The sequence below is a fragment of the Alosa sapidissima genome, chromosome 1, assembly GCF_018492685.1.
Source record: "Alosa sapidissima isolate fAloSap1 chromosome 1, fAloSap1.pri, whole genome shotgun sequence".
NCBI classification, from domain to species: domain Eukaryota; kingdom Metazoa; phylum Chordata; class Actinopteri; order Clupeiformes; family Clupeidae; genus Alosa; species Alosa sapidissima.
The window spans coordinates 51963129-51978609 of NC_055957.1; the positions used below are offsets into that span (position 1 = coordinate 51963129).

The 15481-nt window shown below is 39.4% G+C and overlaps 2 protein-coding genes across 6 annotated transcripts in view; one reads left to right on the forward strand and one right to left on the reverse strand.

Annotated features, from left to right (window-relative positions):
* Positions 1–1044: 1044 nt before the first annotated feature.
* bmi1b (bmi1 polycomb ring finger oncogene 1b) lies at positions 1045–7380 on the forward strand. Of its 4 annotated transcripts, none has more exons than XM_042073162.1 (10): positions 1045–1500; positions 4497–4624; positions 4741–4837; positions 4960–5015; positions 5090–5140; positions 5258–5366; positions 5530–5569; positions 5693–5788; positions 5991–6071; positions 6232–7380. In XM_042073162.1, exons 2-10 carry the CDS (start codon positions 4510–4512, stop codon positions 6610–6612), a joined length of 1026 nt encoding a protein of 341 aa, XP_041929096.1. In that variant the 5' UTR covers positions 1045–1500; positions 4497–4509; the 3' UTR covers positions 6613–7380. The 4 variants fall into 4 exon arrangements, with proteins under 4 accessions (XP_041929096.1, XP_041929036.1, XP_041929172.1 ...); XM_042073102.1 differs by having other exon boundaries at positions 1046–1500; positions 4494–4624; XM_042073238.1 differs by lacking the exon at positions 1045–1500 and adding an exon at positions 3573–4275 and having other exon boundaries at positions 4494–4624.
* Positions 7381–9492: 2112 nt separating this feature from the next.
* pip4k2ab (phosphatidylinositol-5-phosphate 4-kinase, type II, alpha b) overlaps positions 9493–15481 on the reverse strand; it is a 34784-nt gene continuing 28795 nt past the window's right edge. Inside the window, exons 7-11 of one of the 2 annotated variants that reach the window (XM_042072268.1) lie at positions 15027–15134; positions 14225–14338; positions 13747–13999; positions 12898–13001; positions 9493–11697 (exon numbers count right to left, since the gene is read on the reverse strand). In XM_042072268.1, the coding sequence (XP_041928202.1) occupies positions 11617–11697; positions 12898–13001; positions 13747–13999; positions 14225–14338; positions 15027–15134 (660 nt within the window). In that variant the 3' untranslated portion in view covers positions 9493–11616. The remainder of the gene's footprint in view (positions 11698–12897; positions 13002–13746; positions 14000–14224; positions 14339–15026; positions 15135–15481) is intronic. The other variant, XM_042072346.1, reaches the window with a different exon arrangement.

The window sequence follows — 15481 nt, forward strand, 5'->3', positions numbered from 1 at the left end:
AAAGTTAATCTCTAAGGATAGTGTTGTTGTTCTGTACAATAAAGTCTATTTTAGACATAAAACTCAGATATCCTATGTTTATTTGTTCCTTTGTTGTAGACTAGTGGGTGGATGTCTTGTGCACGGCTGTCACAGGACAAGATAAGAGATCGAAAAAGTTCTAGTCAGGTCAAGCATGTGTTATCTCCATAGGCCCAAGCATGCACCTTTACCTTTTCGTTTAGGCTATATCCCTACGATAAACACGGCACTCAACAAGAAACTGGTTGTTTTACACGTATGAATGGTGAAGTGCTTCTTTCCGATCTGACATCCTGAGCTCAAAAGTAGTTCGGCCGTCGGAATAAATTGGCCCCTCTCTTTCAAACCCTCATATGAGAACGTGTTCAGTCTATGTTCTGTTTTTTTTTTTTATCTTTTCACACTATTGGTGTTCTTGGTTAGTGTAGCCTAGTCTATGCTTTGTCTAACACATGTAGCCAAGCTTTATAATGTGACTACATTTAAGCTATAATATATTACAAATAAATACAAATAACATACATTATGAGCAAAGCAGCTGTCAGTCCGATATTTTGTCTTGTTTCGACAAAAACGTCGAAACGGCATCAGTTTATGCCAAAGGACAAAAAAAATCTACGATACAATCGATAAACATTAAACCATTAGAGAAGGTGTCTTTAAGAAAAACCAACTACATGGACACTAAAACACAGACTGTGAAGAAGATAACTTAAGAAGTATCCATATAGGCTACTATAAATCATTTGGATAGCCTACTGCATGGACCTATAGGCTTATTTTCAGTGCTATTCAGATAACTACACATTTACATTTTGTCATGCTCCGGTGAAGCATGCAACTTTGGGCGTCGAGGAAATTATGGCACACAAATTGCCCAAAATGCACTGTTATGCTACCAATTCGAATTGATAGCTGCCTGCTCAATCGCTTTGGTAAAGTAGGAAGCGCTGGTAGTCTGCATCTCGCAGTGCTCATCTACTGACTGGAGTTGCTGGAGGAGAGTGCAACCGAAGACAAAAAAAGAGACCCTCCTCCGGGGTTGGGGTATTGATGATCTCCAACACACCGCTTCTAATTCCCAGGCTACCCTCAGGAATGGGACCACGTGACAGCGCGGGGCGGTCGAACTACAAGCCATTTTGGGGACGGTGTCAGTTTCCACTGAACCATCAGATACGGCATTTTTTAAACCGCTGAATTGGGCGATAGACCACAACAGTTCGATGAGAGAAGTGAAAAAATTGATTTGGAGATCAAATCATTCCGTCACCAAGAATGTTCAAGGCTAACCGTGGCGCGTAAAAGGCAATTGCGTAACTACAATGAACTCGACGGTGGTGCGTTAGAGCTCTTGCAATTGACAGCGTCTGCAGCTCAATCCAAGATGGCCGCTTTGGCTGCATTCATTTTTCTCTGATCGACTTTCAAGTTTCATTGTCTATAAATATCGCTTGGATGCCATCTTAGATAAACCTGGTGAGTACGATGGAATTCGCCTTAAAATTCTGACGAGCGATGAAGATATAGCCTAGGCTATATAAATATTCGTACCGCTATAGGGAGTAGCTGTTGTTGATTGCTTGGTTGGTGCGAACATGCTCTTTGCTCTATGCAGAAATGTTTAAAATTGGTCTGTCTTTGATACATTTCACTGTAATTCTCTCAAAAATAACGCCGCGAGTACATGCGCATCTTATCCAAAACATTCTAATAGTGATAGAATTATGTTTCGCGTTCTTTGACACGAGTAGAAGACGTCAGGTTGAGGAAAGCCAGTGGAGAAATGAGTTAGATCTCAGGATGGATCACATTTTTAACAGTTATTTAAGTCCTACTACTCAACATGATGTGCTGATATTATAGGAATGAGAACTCTTGGTGATGTAGTGATGGGCAAAATTGACAGCTGGACATTCGATGATTCTTTTAGCATTTTAGGAACTTATGTTCGTAGGCAGAGGTTTCTCGTTAGATGTGGATGCAGTAGGAAGTAGTGGTTTCCAACAGTGTTAAAGAATATGCTTTTTATATCAGCCTGTTCGCTCAGGTCATTTTGTATAGATTAATATAGTTGCCCCATATGTTTTGTTTGCTCGTTTTAGGACGCTTTTGCTTCTTCTTATAGACTATTTGTAGGCTACTGACGATACGTTATCTTATGCTTCAGTCAAATGCCAGCTTCCACAATAATTTTGTATCATGCTGTTCCGTTTTCACTTTACAATCACAACAATTATTATTGTTGTCACAACAATAATTTATTTGTGGGTGATGGTTTTGGCACTAGTGTTCTGGTCATAAACGCTTTAGAGCTGTGACAAATCATGTCACACAAAAATCACACAAAAATATTTGGAAAACATGGGGTCATGGCTGTGGTAGGCCAGTTATGTAGGCCTAGAAGCATGTAAAAAAAAACAAAAAACAGTTTTGTAATATGATTGATTTTATCGGTAAACTGGTAGCCTAGTCGTGCGTCAGGTCTTACGCATGATTTTAATAATAGTGTCGCCTTCTCAGACGGTCATCCAATCATGTTTAAGTCTACAACAGGATATTTCATCATGTATCTGGGCACACTTGTGTCATTCTTATCAGCTGCGTGTGTAGCCTATAACTTAATGCTGAAATTCTAGATGCCCCTCCTCGAGAAACACTACTATAGTTTAAGCTACTGTAGGTTATTGCGACAGGAACTTTTCAAAGATGGCTATAGCCTTTAACAAACGCCTTCTCTGTCCGTTTGTTCCAATCAACATGTGGATAATCTGAAGAAATCTGTAGGCTATATGTCAGTCATTAACATGCCTTTGTTGGGCTGAAGTGGTGGCTATTGGTTGACTGCCTAACAATAAGTAATTGTTTAAGACATTACAGTTAATTGCATCTTATTTCTTGTCTTAGTTTGACAAGGCAATAATGTTTCTAACCTTATAACCCTGGTCTCTACAACCTTCCACCTCCCTGGAAGGGGAACCAGAGTTGAGGCTACTCTTGCCGTGTTCATTTTCTAAATCGATGGGAGATTAACATAACACCAAACCTGATTGCGAGTAGGCTACTAACGCTTGTTACAGTAAAATATTCACTATTAGTTTGTTGAACATTCTCTCAAAGTTATGGTTTTGGCGCCAATGCTGATTTTTTTTCTCTCCGTATAATACAGCCGTGCAACTAAAGCCAGTCATTTTCCTGTTACGCTACTTTTCTCGCCAGAGTAATGCTACCTATACATCAAAACACTTTGACAAGATTTTGGAACGATTCTTGAAAGATTTGAGTCTTTTAATGCCCCCCATTCAAGCTTTACTCAAAAGACTAGGCTACAATCTTTCAAAAATCTTTCCCAAATGTTGTCAAAGTCTTCTGGTGTAAGGATGGCTCAAGGTGCGATACGGGTCTTGGTTAAAATCTGTATTTCTAAATGGTTGAAGGGCGTCTTTCTTGGAGAAAAAAAAATTGCGTCTCAACTTCGGATCTAAGCAATTGAAACCCATTGCTTAGACATGAGTCTGCAAATAGGCCTAATAGGCTACGTTGCCAAGGCACTAACCCGAATTTAGTTAGGGTTTTGTTTTGTTTTTTAAATTGCGCTGAATTCGTTTATCAACTCAGGAATATCCTGTCCCATAGTAGGACTGTATAATTTGGCCTTCTTCACAAAGAGAAAGACTGTTTTCTGGAGAACCAGTCAAGGGTCAACATTGTAACAATCTGAGCTTTTGATACTCCCTCCTTCCTGATGGGAAAACCACCCGCTGAAGATCGTTATGTTTTAGATAGGCTACTTAACTCAATCGTGGACTTATTTCTGAATTCAGATATATATTGACAGTAGAACATCCATCTTCCCTTATGGCGTAGGATATGTAATGTCTATGCATCATTTTAGGAATATCAGGAAAACCTTGGATAGGCTATCGTGCTCGCACACTCACGTGAACAAACTCGCGCATGCAATGGGCAATATGGCAGCCACTATGCGCTGCACGCCGAGTGTGACTCCGAGAACCATTGCGTGTGTCGATAAAATGTAACGGATTATGTGGCAGATATGGCATTATGTGTCGTCACATTGGTCTACGCCATTAAGACAAAACCCATACCTCCGAAAGACTCACCCCTCAGTTGGCATGGTGCCAAATATTACCGGTTGCTATAGCAACTGTTAGTGCTGGTATTTTGGCATCTGTCCATTATCCTTACAATATTGGTGCCTTCCTACTTTGCTTCCTACCTTGCCTTATCCAGGTAGGCTAATATTTTTGTTGATGGGTGTCTTTGCGCAACTGATGTGTTTAGGATTTTTAAAAAACATCAGTTTACACTGCTTGATAGCTAAGCTAAGATTTCGGGTTGTTTAAGTGCGTTTTCATACATTGCTGGACCAGTTTAAAATGATTGGCAGGCCATTAGAATTGTAACTGGAAGAATATTTGGCACATTTTAATTAAATATATTTTCTGCAGCAGACTTTCTGATTCCATGATGCACAGAACAACAAGAATTAAGATAACAGAACTGAATCCCCACTTGATGTGTGTGTTATGTGGAGGTTACTTCATAGATGCCACCACCATTGTTGAATGCCTACATTCTTGTAAGTTCCTCCTTTCAACTCATTTTCACTGCCTGATTTCTCATAGGCTACTTGACTGCAATGTAAAGTTACAAAACAGATAAACCCGTCCTAATTAATTATGTCTGTGCCCCTAGTCTGCAAAATGTGCATTGTGAGGTATCTTGAGACCAGCAAGTACTGCCCTATTTGTGATGTTCAGGTCCACAAAACAAAACCTTTGCTGAATATAAGGTAGGCCTACAATGTATCCTGTTGAAAACATTTATTAAGTTGTAGCTTTGAGAATAGGATATAACATATAATTTACAACAAAACAGAAGGGACTGTTTTTTTTTTTCTTTCTCTTTTGGAAGGTCGGACAAGACTCTTCAAGACATTGTGTACAAGTTGGTTCCAGGTCTTTTCAAAAGTAAGTTTGTGTTTTATACAAAAACTACTGTTCTGGTTGTCTGGAAGATAAATAACTGCAGTGTATTTTCTCAGATGAAATGAAACGCAGACGGGATTTCTATGCTGAACATCCTTCAGTTGATGGTAAATGAATCAAAAGATTTCACTTGCATTAGGCCTACTTTAACCTGCATGTGTGTATGGGGTTAAATTGTTGTGTGATGTATGTTTTTTGTTGTTTTTACTGACCTCCTGCCACAGCTGCAAATGGATCGAATGAAGACAGAGGAGAGGTGGCTGACGAGGACAAGAGAATAATTACAGATGATGAGATTATCAGCCTCTCCATAGAGTTCTGTGACCAAAACAAGTAAGGCTCATCTGGTTTTGAAACTTTCCAGTCAGCTTTTATGTCAGCAATCACAGATGTCATTGCATTAGATTAGAAAAAGGTGTAAAAATATTTGGGCCATGTAGGTGTTCATTGTGTAGGAGGTTATTTCTGTCTAAACCTTTTTTGCTGTTGTTTACAGACAAGAAAGATCTGGGGAGGCTAAAAGTGTCACTAAAGAGGTGAAAACACTTATTATCTGTTCTCAAACTCAAAACTCAAACTGTTACTGTTTTAGTTGGTAAAATAAGACTGATGTGCTGAAGGTTTGAAAGTCAGTGTTTGATTATGTATTTCTATTACAGAGTGTGAAAAGGTACTTGCAGTGTCCAGCTGCAATGACTGTCCTGCATTTAAGAAAATTTCTGAGGAGTAAGATGGACATACCATGCACATTTCAGGTAGGATTCTCGAAATCATTCCCTTCACAAATGAGTTACCGGTACATATGTTTTTCACACGTTTTATGTGTGTATTATGTTAAATGAGCCAATATTTGTAGGCCGTCTTCTAGTCAAATGAATGTGTAATAGTAGGTATTGTATCTGGCACACAAATTTGTGTAGTATATATTGCTCATGTTTTTCTCTTATTTCCCTCCAGATTGATGTTATGTATGAAGATGAACCACTTAAAGATTATTACACATTAATGGACATTGCTTATATCTACACTTGGAGAAGGGTATGGAAACTGATTTGTCCACTTATCCATGCATTTTTGGTTTTGAATGGTTTGACATTTCAGTAACAATTTAGATACTGTCCATCTATACATGTTTTACATATTTAAAAATATATTTTTAATATGTTATGACACCTGAATGACTGCATTCATCTTCCAGAATGGACCACTGCCCCTGAAGTACAGAGTGCGGCCCAGCTGTAAGATGATGAAGCTCTGCAGTCCCAGAGAGGAGCTGAGCAGTGGCAGTGCTGGCAGCCGGCCCGAGGGGGAGAGTGATTCGGGCAGTGATAAACCCTGCAGCCCTGCTGCCAGAGACCCCTCCACCTCCACCTCCACCACCCCACCCACCAACCCCAGCACTGCGCTGCAGTCGGCCCAGTCTGGACTCCTACACACCTCCACGATCAATGGCCTGTGTTCCTCCTCCTCCGCCACCACCACCACCAACTGCAGCTCTGGTCCAGCAAACAGACAGCTAACCCTGAACAGCAAAGCCTGCAAGCCCTCGGCTGTGAATGGCTCACCCCCTCTGGGATGACTTGACCAAAGACTGACCCCTGTTCTGTCCTTGTCCATGCCAACAGAGCTGATCTTTTTGTTTGTTTGTTTTTTTAGTAGTTGCATTCATTTGTGGGAGAAAAAAAATAATTTGACATCACATGAATAAGTTTGTCAATGTAGGCCCTAAATGAAAACTGAAGTGACCCTGGTGTTGTACCCGCACATATGGGTTTTTTGATTTTGAAGTTGAAATTCTGAAGCTTTTTCTGAGTTTCAGTCAAGTTTGCTGATTTTGGTTTTAATTTGCCTTTACATAGATAATTTATATTTAATTTTGGGACTTAAATTAAATCCTGGGACTTAATATCTTCTCAAAAGATTTTGATCCAGTCAGGACCCAGTTTTCCCCCAGATAATTTTAAGTTTATAATATAGCCTTATTATTGAACTTTAAAGACAGTATTATGGTTTTTTTTAGACTTTATTGTGAGTGAGATATCTCTTCAGTTTTATTTTATTTTTACTAAACTGAAAAGATCCGTTATCAGATTATTGGACATAGATTATTGTCAGATTGGAACATCAAGAAGAAAATAAAAGAAAGGTTGCAGTGAAGGGGTCACCATGACATTTTGATAAGATACATCTGTGTAAACATTTGAGGTGATTGCTCTCTCTCTCTCAGTGTTTAGTGTTTGCTGTCATGAATACTTGTACCCACTAGTTATTTGTTAAATGTATTTACTGTTGCTGCATAGAGGGCGAGGAAACCTGTAAAATAAACATTTTACATTTTGTTATGAAACCCTACTGCTTGTGTGTTGGCTTCCATTTGACCCTTTCTGGGAATAGACCAAAATAAAGCAATGGATAATCACTGTGTCCTAAAATTGCAGTCATAGCCTAGGCTAAAATGACAGTAACTGACCACTTCTAACACTTCCTGGTCCTGTACACATGGTAACTTTACGAGAAAAACAAAACGTTTGTGTTTTTTTTGACTTAAACAAATAATATAAATAAGTTGCAGTGTTTTATCTAATCCCCACTGGTAGGATCTGAAGAATTATGAGATATTGGCCGTTATTTTCATTTCGCTAGGCCTAGCCTATATGCTGCAACCAACAGCACCAGTTTTCAATTAAGCAGCATAATAGGCCTAAACTCCATTGGTAACGATTCACTTGCAAGTTTTTAAGTTGCTCAATAAATCCGCCCTCCTTTGTGTGGCGCCTCTTATGATTTGTCTTTGCTGGTTTGTTTAGGCCTAATATCTGTTTAATTAAAAAAAAAACTTAAGTTTTATATCATGTTTTTACCTTTCAGATGGACGATGAGCATAACCTGAAGCGGCGAGGCTGTGCATGTTACGTCATCGATTTGAAATCAATCTGCTTCATATTTATTTGATAAACTATCGAATACAAATAATCCACAATATTTTATCAGCCTATTTATATGTAACATAGGTTAGCCTATAAGGTAGGCTAATGTATGTAGGCTATTTTATATTAATCAGGAAGATATAAAATAGCCTAAGTGGACACTAACATGTGGTGAAGACTTTGTAGGCCTACCTATTTATTCATCAGATTATTTTATTTTTAAGACATTTTTTTTTATTTTGGCCTCATCGGTGCTATAGCCGTGATTCAAATAGGCTATAGCCTGTTGATATCAGAACAACCTAATCATGCCCTGATATTCTGGTGAAAACGGGGTGTTTAGGTCCTCCACATTGAGCGTTTGGCTCCTGCGATCGTGACCTATAGGCTAGGCTATGGGGTAACCTCGTAGAGTTCCGAGCGGAGGGGATGTTCACTTTGGTAAATTTAGCCAATGTTTTGAAGTCAAATAGTGCGTCGACATATTCACCATTAAAAAAAAAAGTCCGCGGGTCTGACACAAATATACGTTTTCACCAGAATATCAGGGAATGATTAGGTTGTTCTGATATCAACAGACAATATTTGAAACACGGCCGCAAAGACCACAGGGAGAGATCCATTTGTTAATCATCCATCAGTTGGTCCGTCTTAATCCACAGCCTCCCAAGGCCGATATGTCTCAATACAGCCTATGTATTTTAGTGTAGGCCTAGGCCTGAACGGGAAATGGAATAACCTGTTTAGCCCAAACATTTTATGGGAAATTATGAAAATATGTGACAAACGGTCTAGCCTTCACCGTAAAAATAGCTGTGGCATTATGATTAAAATATAGATCACAAGATGTGTATAAATTGTTGTTCATGTAGGCTAGGCAATGACTAGACTAGATTGGGCCAAAATGTGGAACAGAAGTCATTCGGTTGCTTATAGGGTCAAGCATGACCCGTCATCCCCAGTCTGAATAGTTTTGGCTAAATAGTTAATTTTTTCATCTTTACATTTATCTGCTGTAGTAGAGAAACACAGATTAATGACTCCTTTCTGGTAACTCCTATTTATGCCTTCGGGCAAGGGCATGACGCCAGTTTGCGCACTGATTGACAGCGCTCCGGCCTGCGCACGTGCCATGGAGCGCTGTGGAAAAATCTGTGGCATGTCGCCTCCTGGCGGTAACCAACACACCTTGCATGTAGATCAGATTCATTGCACAAAGCAATATACAGTATTTCGATCCGTTTGTGGCCATACATTTGTCATTTTCACGCATTCCATTTTCAGAAAGAGTAGTCTAATGTCGCCTAATGCAATTCATTTGGATCTTTTAAAAGACTAAATGACTTGATTTCAGGTATTGTGGCCATACCATAATTTCTTTATGTAATTCTATTTATGTAATATGACAGACATTACAGATGATATAGTATGCTTGCAGTGTTATTCTCATCTACAGTCGTCAGGACATCCAATGTATGACACTAAAGAATGCAGGCATTCAAAATGCCCCAAATCACTTGAGAAAAAAAGAGTTGGCAGAGCAATGATCAGTTTTATTGAGTGTCTTGAGAATGGGGTGCATTACAGCACATGAACATGAGATTGACACTGGCTCCCACAACTGAATTCACAACAACTATGATGCATAGACAACAATGGATTACAATGTTCTACCTTTCACCAGATAGATGATGTACATCACCTCATTATCATTTACATGCTCCTCCTCAAATTAAAACCACAAGTTACTATCACCATGGGGGGTGGGGTCAGTTTGATGCTCCTATTCAATGTGAACTTACTGTAACCTTTTATAAATTTACAATGCATATAGGGTTACAAAGTCAATTACTAAAGCCGGAGCTCACCTACTGCTAAAAATGAGTTCAACTTTGAGTGATAAGTTCTTAAGTCAAAGTTGAGAGGTTCAAATTTATGTATAAAGACATTTTTCCCCACAAAGACCTTCTGGCAAACCCATTGCACCTGACATATCTGAGGGTTTCATTTTTGTATGAGCTACACGTAAATGTAAATAAGTTTTGAAGGGGTAGTGCAAGCTTTAAACTCTTCAACGTCCAATGGGATTACAAACACCAATGAACTCCAACAATTCGGGGTTCAATAATCCAATTTTAGACAGCCATCGGCAGAAGCAGCAAAACAGGTACAAGCTGTTAAAGTAGACTAGTAACGGGCAATGAACCCACAGCAATTAAAGTCAACATGTTAAAGGTTTGCTTGATCATTGAGCTTAAGGAGTAACATTCAATGATAAATCACAAAGTTAACATACACTATGTCTACACCAGAATAGCAGAGCAACCTCAATATTCTTTCGATATATATATCCATTTTTTAAAAAATAACATATATTCAATCTTTTATTTTTAAAAAAGAAATATAAAATTAAACAATTCAGAGTAAAAAAAAAGGCACACCCCTCGCACAGTGTAAATATTTAGAACATTACGTAGCGTATTTTTAGGATTGCTTAGAATTGCAAATGAAAATGCCGAGGAAAACAAGTATATCCACATACTTCACTTAACACTATGTCAAGACTACACCAGATTATAACTACGTAAAGAGAAACATGAACAAATCCTGTTGTTTTAGGCAACATTCTCTCATTCTTTGATGTGCTGCAATGTTTCACAAAGCATTAGAATTCCTTGAAAAGTTTTGCATTCCCATCAAGAGAATGGCACACATATTAACACTTGTTCTTATGGTATTAAAACAAAGGTAAAAATATATATTATATTGTATTATATAAGACCAAAAAAAAGCAAACAAACAAACAAAACAGCAACGCAACAGACCATATCTCTTTTCAACTCTCTAGACTATACTATGTGATTTTATGCCAATATGGTATGTGGATTACAGCTTTCTATGAACTAATACACATAGTACAGTACCACTACTATTGCATTTCTTTTAGTTTTGTTCTGCAACCAGTTTCATTTGCATAAACAGTTTGGTGCGTTAGAATAAGTGCAAAGTATAACATTGTCATTTTTGGAGTCCATTTCAAATGGGCACACATCCATAAAATCTACACTCTGAGTGTAAGCCCTCATGACACAGAGGGAGTTTAGTTTGACAATGTAAATCTCTTTCTCTAATATTCCCTTCTTTCCTATTCCCAAATACAAAATATACTGAAATGTTTAACTTAAAATGAATATCACTTAGCTATTTCAATTCCACAGGCAAACAGCAACATGCTTGTTCATTTAAGATACACCATCTCAGCAATATATATTTTTAAAAAGTAAACAAAAAGAACATAATATAAAGCAGCTTTGACAATGCCAGTGAGGATGTCAAATACAGTAGAACTCACAAGAACATCACTCAAATTCCCACTCAACAATATCTAACATACAGGTATATATTTGACACATATTACATCTTCCCACCCTTATAGTTTGAAGAAACTATAATAATAATAATAATAATAATAATAATAATAATAATAATAATAAAACACAGGGAAAAATGTAAACGGCCCTGGGTTTGGGGTCCAAGGTGATGGGTGTGTGCCGGTTCCGTCCCCCTGGGGCAGAAGCTTGGTTGCTGGGCTTGCTGCTTGCACTCTCCCCATCCAACCCTGCTGAACACCACTCACAGTTCTAGCTCACGCCAGGTTAGGACATGATGGTGCTGATGAAGTCGTAGAACCTCTTGGAGTATTGCTCAGGGTTGACGGTTGAAATCTCTGCCCCAGACTGCATTGAGAGAGGTCAGTACAAATGAAAATTGTGGTAGTTTCTACCACCAGTCAGCTACCTGTTTGTGAAATTATTTAATCTCAAATTTTAATGGTTCATGTATACCACTATATCCCTTCTAGTTTGGCAGATGAGCTATGGCATATTACCTCATACACTTGCTGCAGTTTCAGAAGAACCTTTCAAATGACCCGAACAAGGCACCTTATACAGTATGTCAGAAGTTAAGCATCAATTCATTAAAGCAAGTTGATACACTATTAAATTAGTATTTGACACAATATTATTGTCACAATTTAACATTGCTTTACCTCCTTTTCACTGTCAAAAGCACATTCAACAACTGACAATAAACAGTAATCTATGACCTAACCATACTGATCTTCTACTTTTGATTAAGTGCTACTGGAAGTGCAAGGAGTGCTCGGCTATCTGCTTCACCGAGACCTGGCTGGATGAGAGCATCCCAGATGCGGCCGTCTCACCTCCCGGCTTTACAACATCAAAACTTTCTCAAAAGTCTAAGGGCAGTGGTACAGTATGCTTCATGATCAATGATCGCTGGTGCACCAACTTCACCATTGTACAACAGTTCTGCTCTCCTGATCTGGAGTTTATTACTGTCACATGTAGACCCTTTTACCTTTCAAGGAAGTTTGCATCCGTTGTGCTGATCGGTGTTTACATTCCACCGCAAGCAAATGCTGATGTTGCCACCAGTGAACTAGCGCAACATATACCTACAGTCGAAAGACCACATCCAGACTCTACTGTAGTACTGGGTGACTGCAATCATTGCAATTTGTCCGATGATCCCCAACTATCTTCAACAGTTGAAATGTCCCACGAGAGGAAATAACGTACTCGAACATTGCTATTCCACAATCACTTCATAGGACAGTATAGTCCACAGATGCCATTAAAACTCTTAAAGCATGCCAAGGGCCAAATTATGTCAATCATGCCAAAGGGGGCATAAGGGGCAAAGCATCCAGGATAAAACGCATACACCCGCAAACATTTAAAAATTGAAAAGTAATCATCCTAACAGTCACGCAAATTTCTGTCCTTCAGCAATAAGACTCTTGAACACAACTAAACTGAGATTAAAATGTTTTCCTCAGTGACAGCATGACATGGCTATTAAACTATGAGTGTAGTGCTGCCTGGTTTGATCTGGATGAAAATGACACTCACCCCATGCTTTACTGTTTTGGCTGCATGAGCGGCTTTCTTCTTTGCGTCATAAGGAGTGAGGATGTCAATCACTCCCATGAAGTAGACCTCTCGTTTAGGAGCATCTGATGGAAAGAGAGACAACCTTGTAAAACATGATCTGTCTGAATAGATGTCACAAACCACATTATTAACAATTGGACTGAGTAATTATAAGCATGATCTCAAACCCTTGCTCTATGCATAAATAACATATTTTCCAAATGTACTACATGTATGGTGGATACCATTAAAAACCACCTCAAATGTTTAGTCATACCTGTTGAAACCATCAAGATATGCCATGAGATTACTGAGCACAGCTGTCATGTTGTTCCTCATAGATGGACATGTGATTAACTTTTTCATCAGTGTAGTTTTTGAGACCATTATTAACATGACTATCACATAAACAACTGGATGAATCAACCTACACTGTCAAGTTTCCACATTGACAGTTTATCTACACATTCATATGTAAAAACACCTTAAATATTTACCTTCCCTGCACTTAATCATTAATTGTGCTCTTTGAGAATCAAACAACTGAAAATTGGTGCTAAACTTTTTTGTGGAACCTTTGTGCAATTTTCACATTTGAAACCATTGCAGCATTTTGTCATCCAAAAAAGGTTTATTCCCATGTAACAATCTCGATAGAAAACTTTCAGAAGCTCTACAAATTTAAGGAATTTGATTAACTTTAAGTAATTGAAGCTAAACCTTGGACTTGAAAAAGCAAAACCCCCAATGAATCACAGCATTTTCATACGGTACCTGTGCTGGGAAAAAAAACACAAAGGACTCAAACTCAAGCTGGACTTCACTCACTGTCATGACTCCGGATGGCATACACATCAATGGTGGGGTCAAACTCGCCGGGCCCGAGGGGCTTGTTGCTGTCCAGGGTGTTGCTGGGGCTGTCCGGGGGAGTGCCTGTGGCCCCACCATCACTCTCGGCCCCCTCCTCCTCCCCGGCATCGTTGTCCTCGCTCTCTTCCTCGGGCTGCTCCTGCTCACCACGCTCCACGTCATGGATGCCCACCAGCAAGCTGTAGTCCATCAGCTTCAGCTGGGACAGGAACTACACAGAGGAGGAGCGAGAGAGACAGACAGGGAAGAGAATGAGGTGCCGTTAGGGCCAAAGGGAGAAGACAGGGTGCAGTTCAAATAGTTCTGGAAGGTAGTTGTAGTTGTGTGGAAGGAGGGGAAAATGAGGGAAGGAAGGAAGAATTGATTTCATGCCAATGAAATCAGGAAGCGGAGGAATGCCAATAGAATTCTAATGTCACTTGTAGTGAAAGCAAACCTCAACATCATTCTTTAGCTTCTCCAGGAAATTTCTTTTGCTTTCTTCGTCAATGTAGATCTTCTGGCCATCATTGATGAAGTCATTGTCTTTGTATGTAGGGAGCTCTTTAGTCTGGACATAAACAGAATAATACAAAGCATACAAAAACATCTAAATTTGAATATGAAGATCTTTTTCATTAATTCTAATTAAACAATGTGTATCTGTGGTGATACACTAAATTATATTAAATTCGAAGATATTGTTGATTTACACTGAAAATAAAAGAAACTACTATATGTTGTTGACTGAACAGATCACTTTTCTGAATATAGCATGGCACACATTAGTTAACCTTGCAATGAAAATATATAAAACACATTCAGGTTATAGACCATGAAAGATGCTGGTGAGATCATTGGATGAGAGCTACGTTATCCGCTCCCAACACTCAGTCACCCAGGAAGCTGAACAGAGACACTGTGCGGGGAACAGGAACAGTTTCATTAGTGGCCCTTGGCCTCACATGTCCTACACACTCCATAGCTCTACAGATCTAACAGGCCACATGGCTCCCAAACACACGGCTACTTGGTCTGCTGTGCTGTCCTCTTACTCGCTACTCTCTAAAGCCCAGCAACTGGCAAAGCCCCCTCCAGGAGAGAGGCAGGCAAGCCTGGAGACTGCAGACACATCTGAGTTGCTTCTATGTGGAGTAAAGGTAAGGCAGCTATGAGGCCTGAGCCCAGGCTAGAAGCGTGAGGCTTGCTGGGGTGGGGGTGGGGTGGGGGAGGCACACGTCCTGCCGGCGGGTCCTTACGTGTTTGATGGCACAGTAAAATCGTGTGGCGATCCGGATGGTTTGCAGCTTTTGGCTCATGCGAGACTTGGGCGCAGGCGGAGCACCCTCCTCGGGTTGGCGTGGTTGCTAAGGAAGTTGGGGGAGAAGCAGCAAGCCTGGTTCATTATCAACTCACAACCTCAGGGGCCTGTGCTGCCTGGAATCCCATATGGAAAATGATAGAACCAAATATAAACAGCTAGGAGTGCATCTCGTTTAAAATAATTCCCCAGTGTTTGTTACCGTACTTTCAAAGGGAATTCAGTATTCAATATAATGCTATTTGTGCCTAAAAATATCCATTAGTTTGATCATGAATACATTGTGATTTTAACATACGAGTTGGAAATATTCTATTTGTGGTAAAAAAAATAATATTCCAGAAAGCACAAGCTTGAACAGCCAATTTCAGCATTGGCTTCTTGCAAATAAGA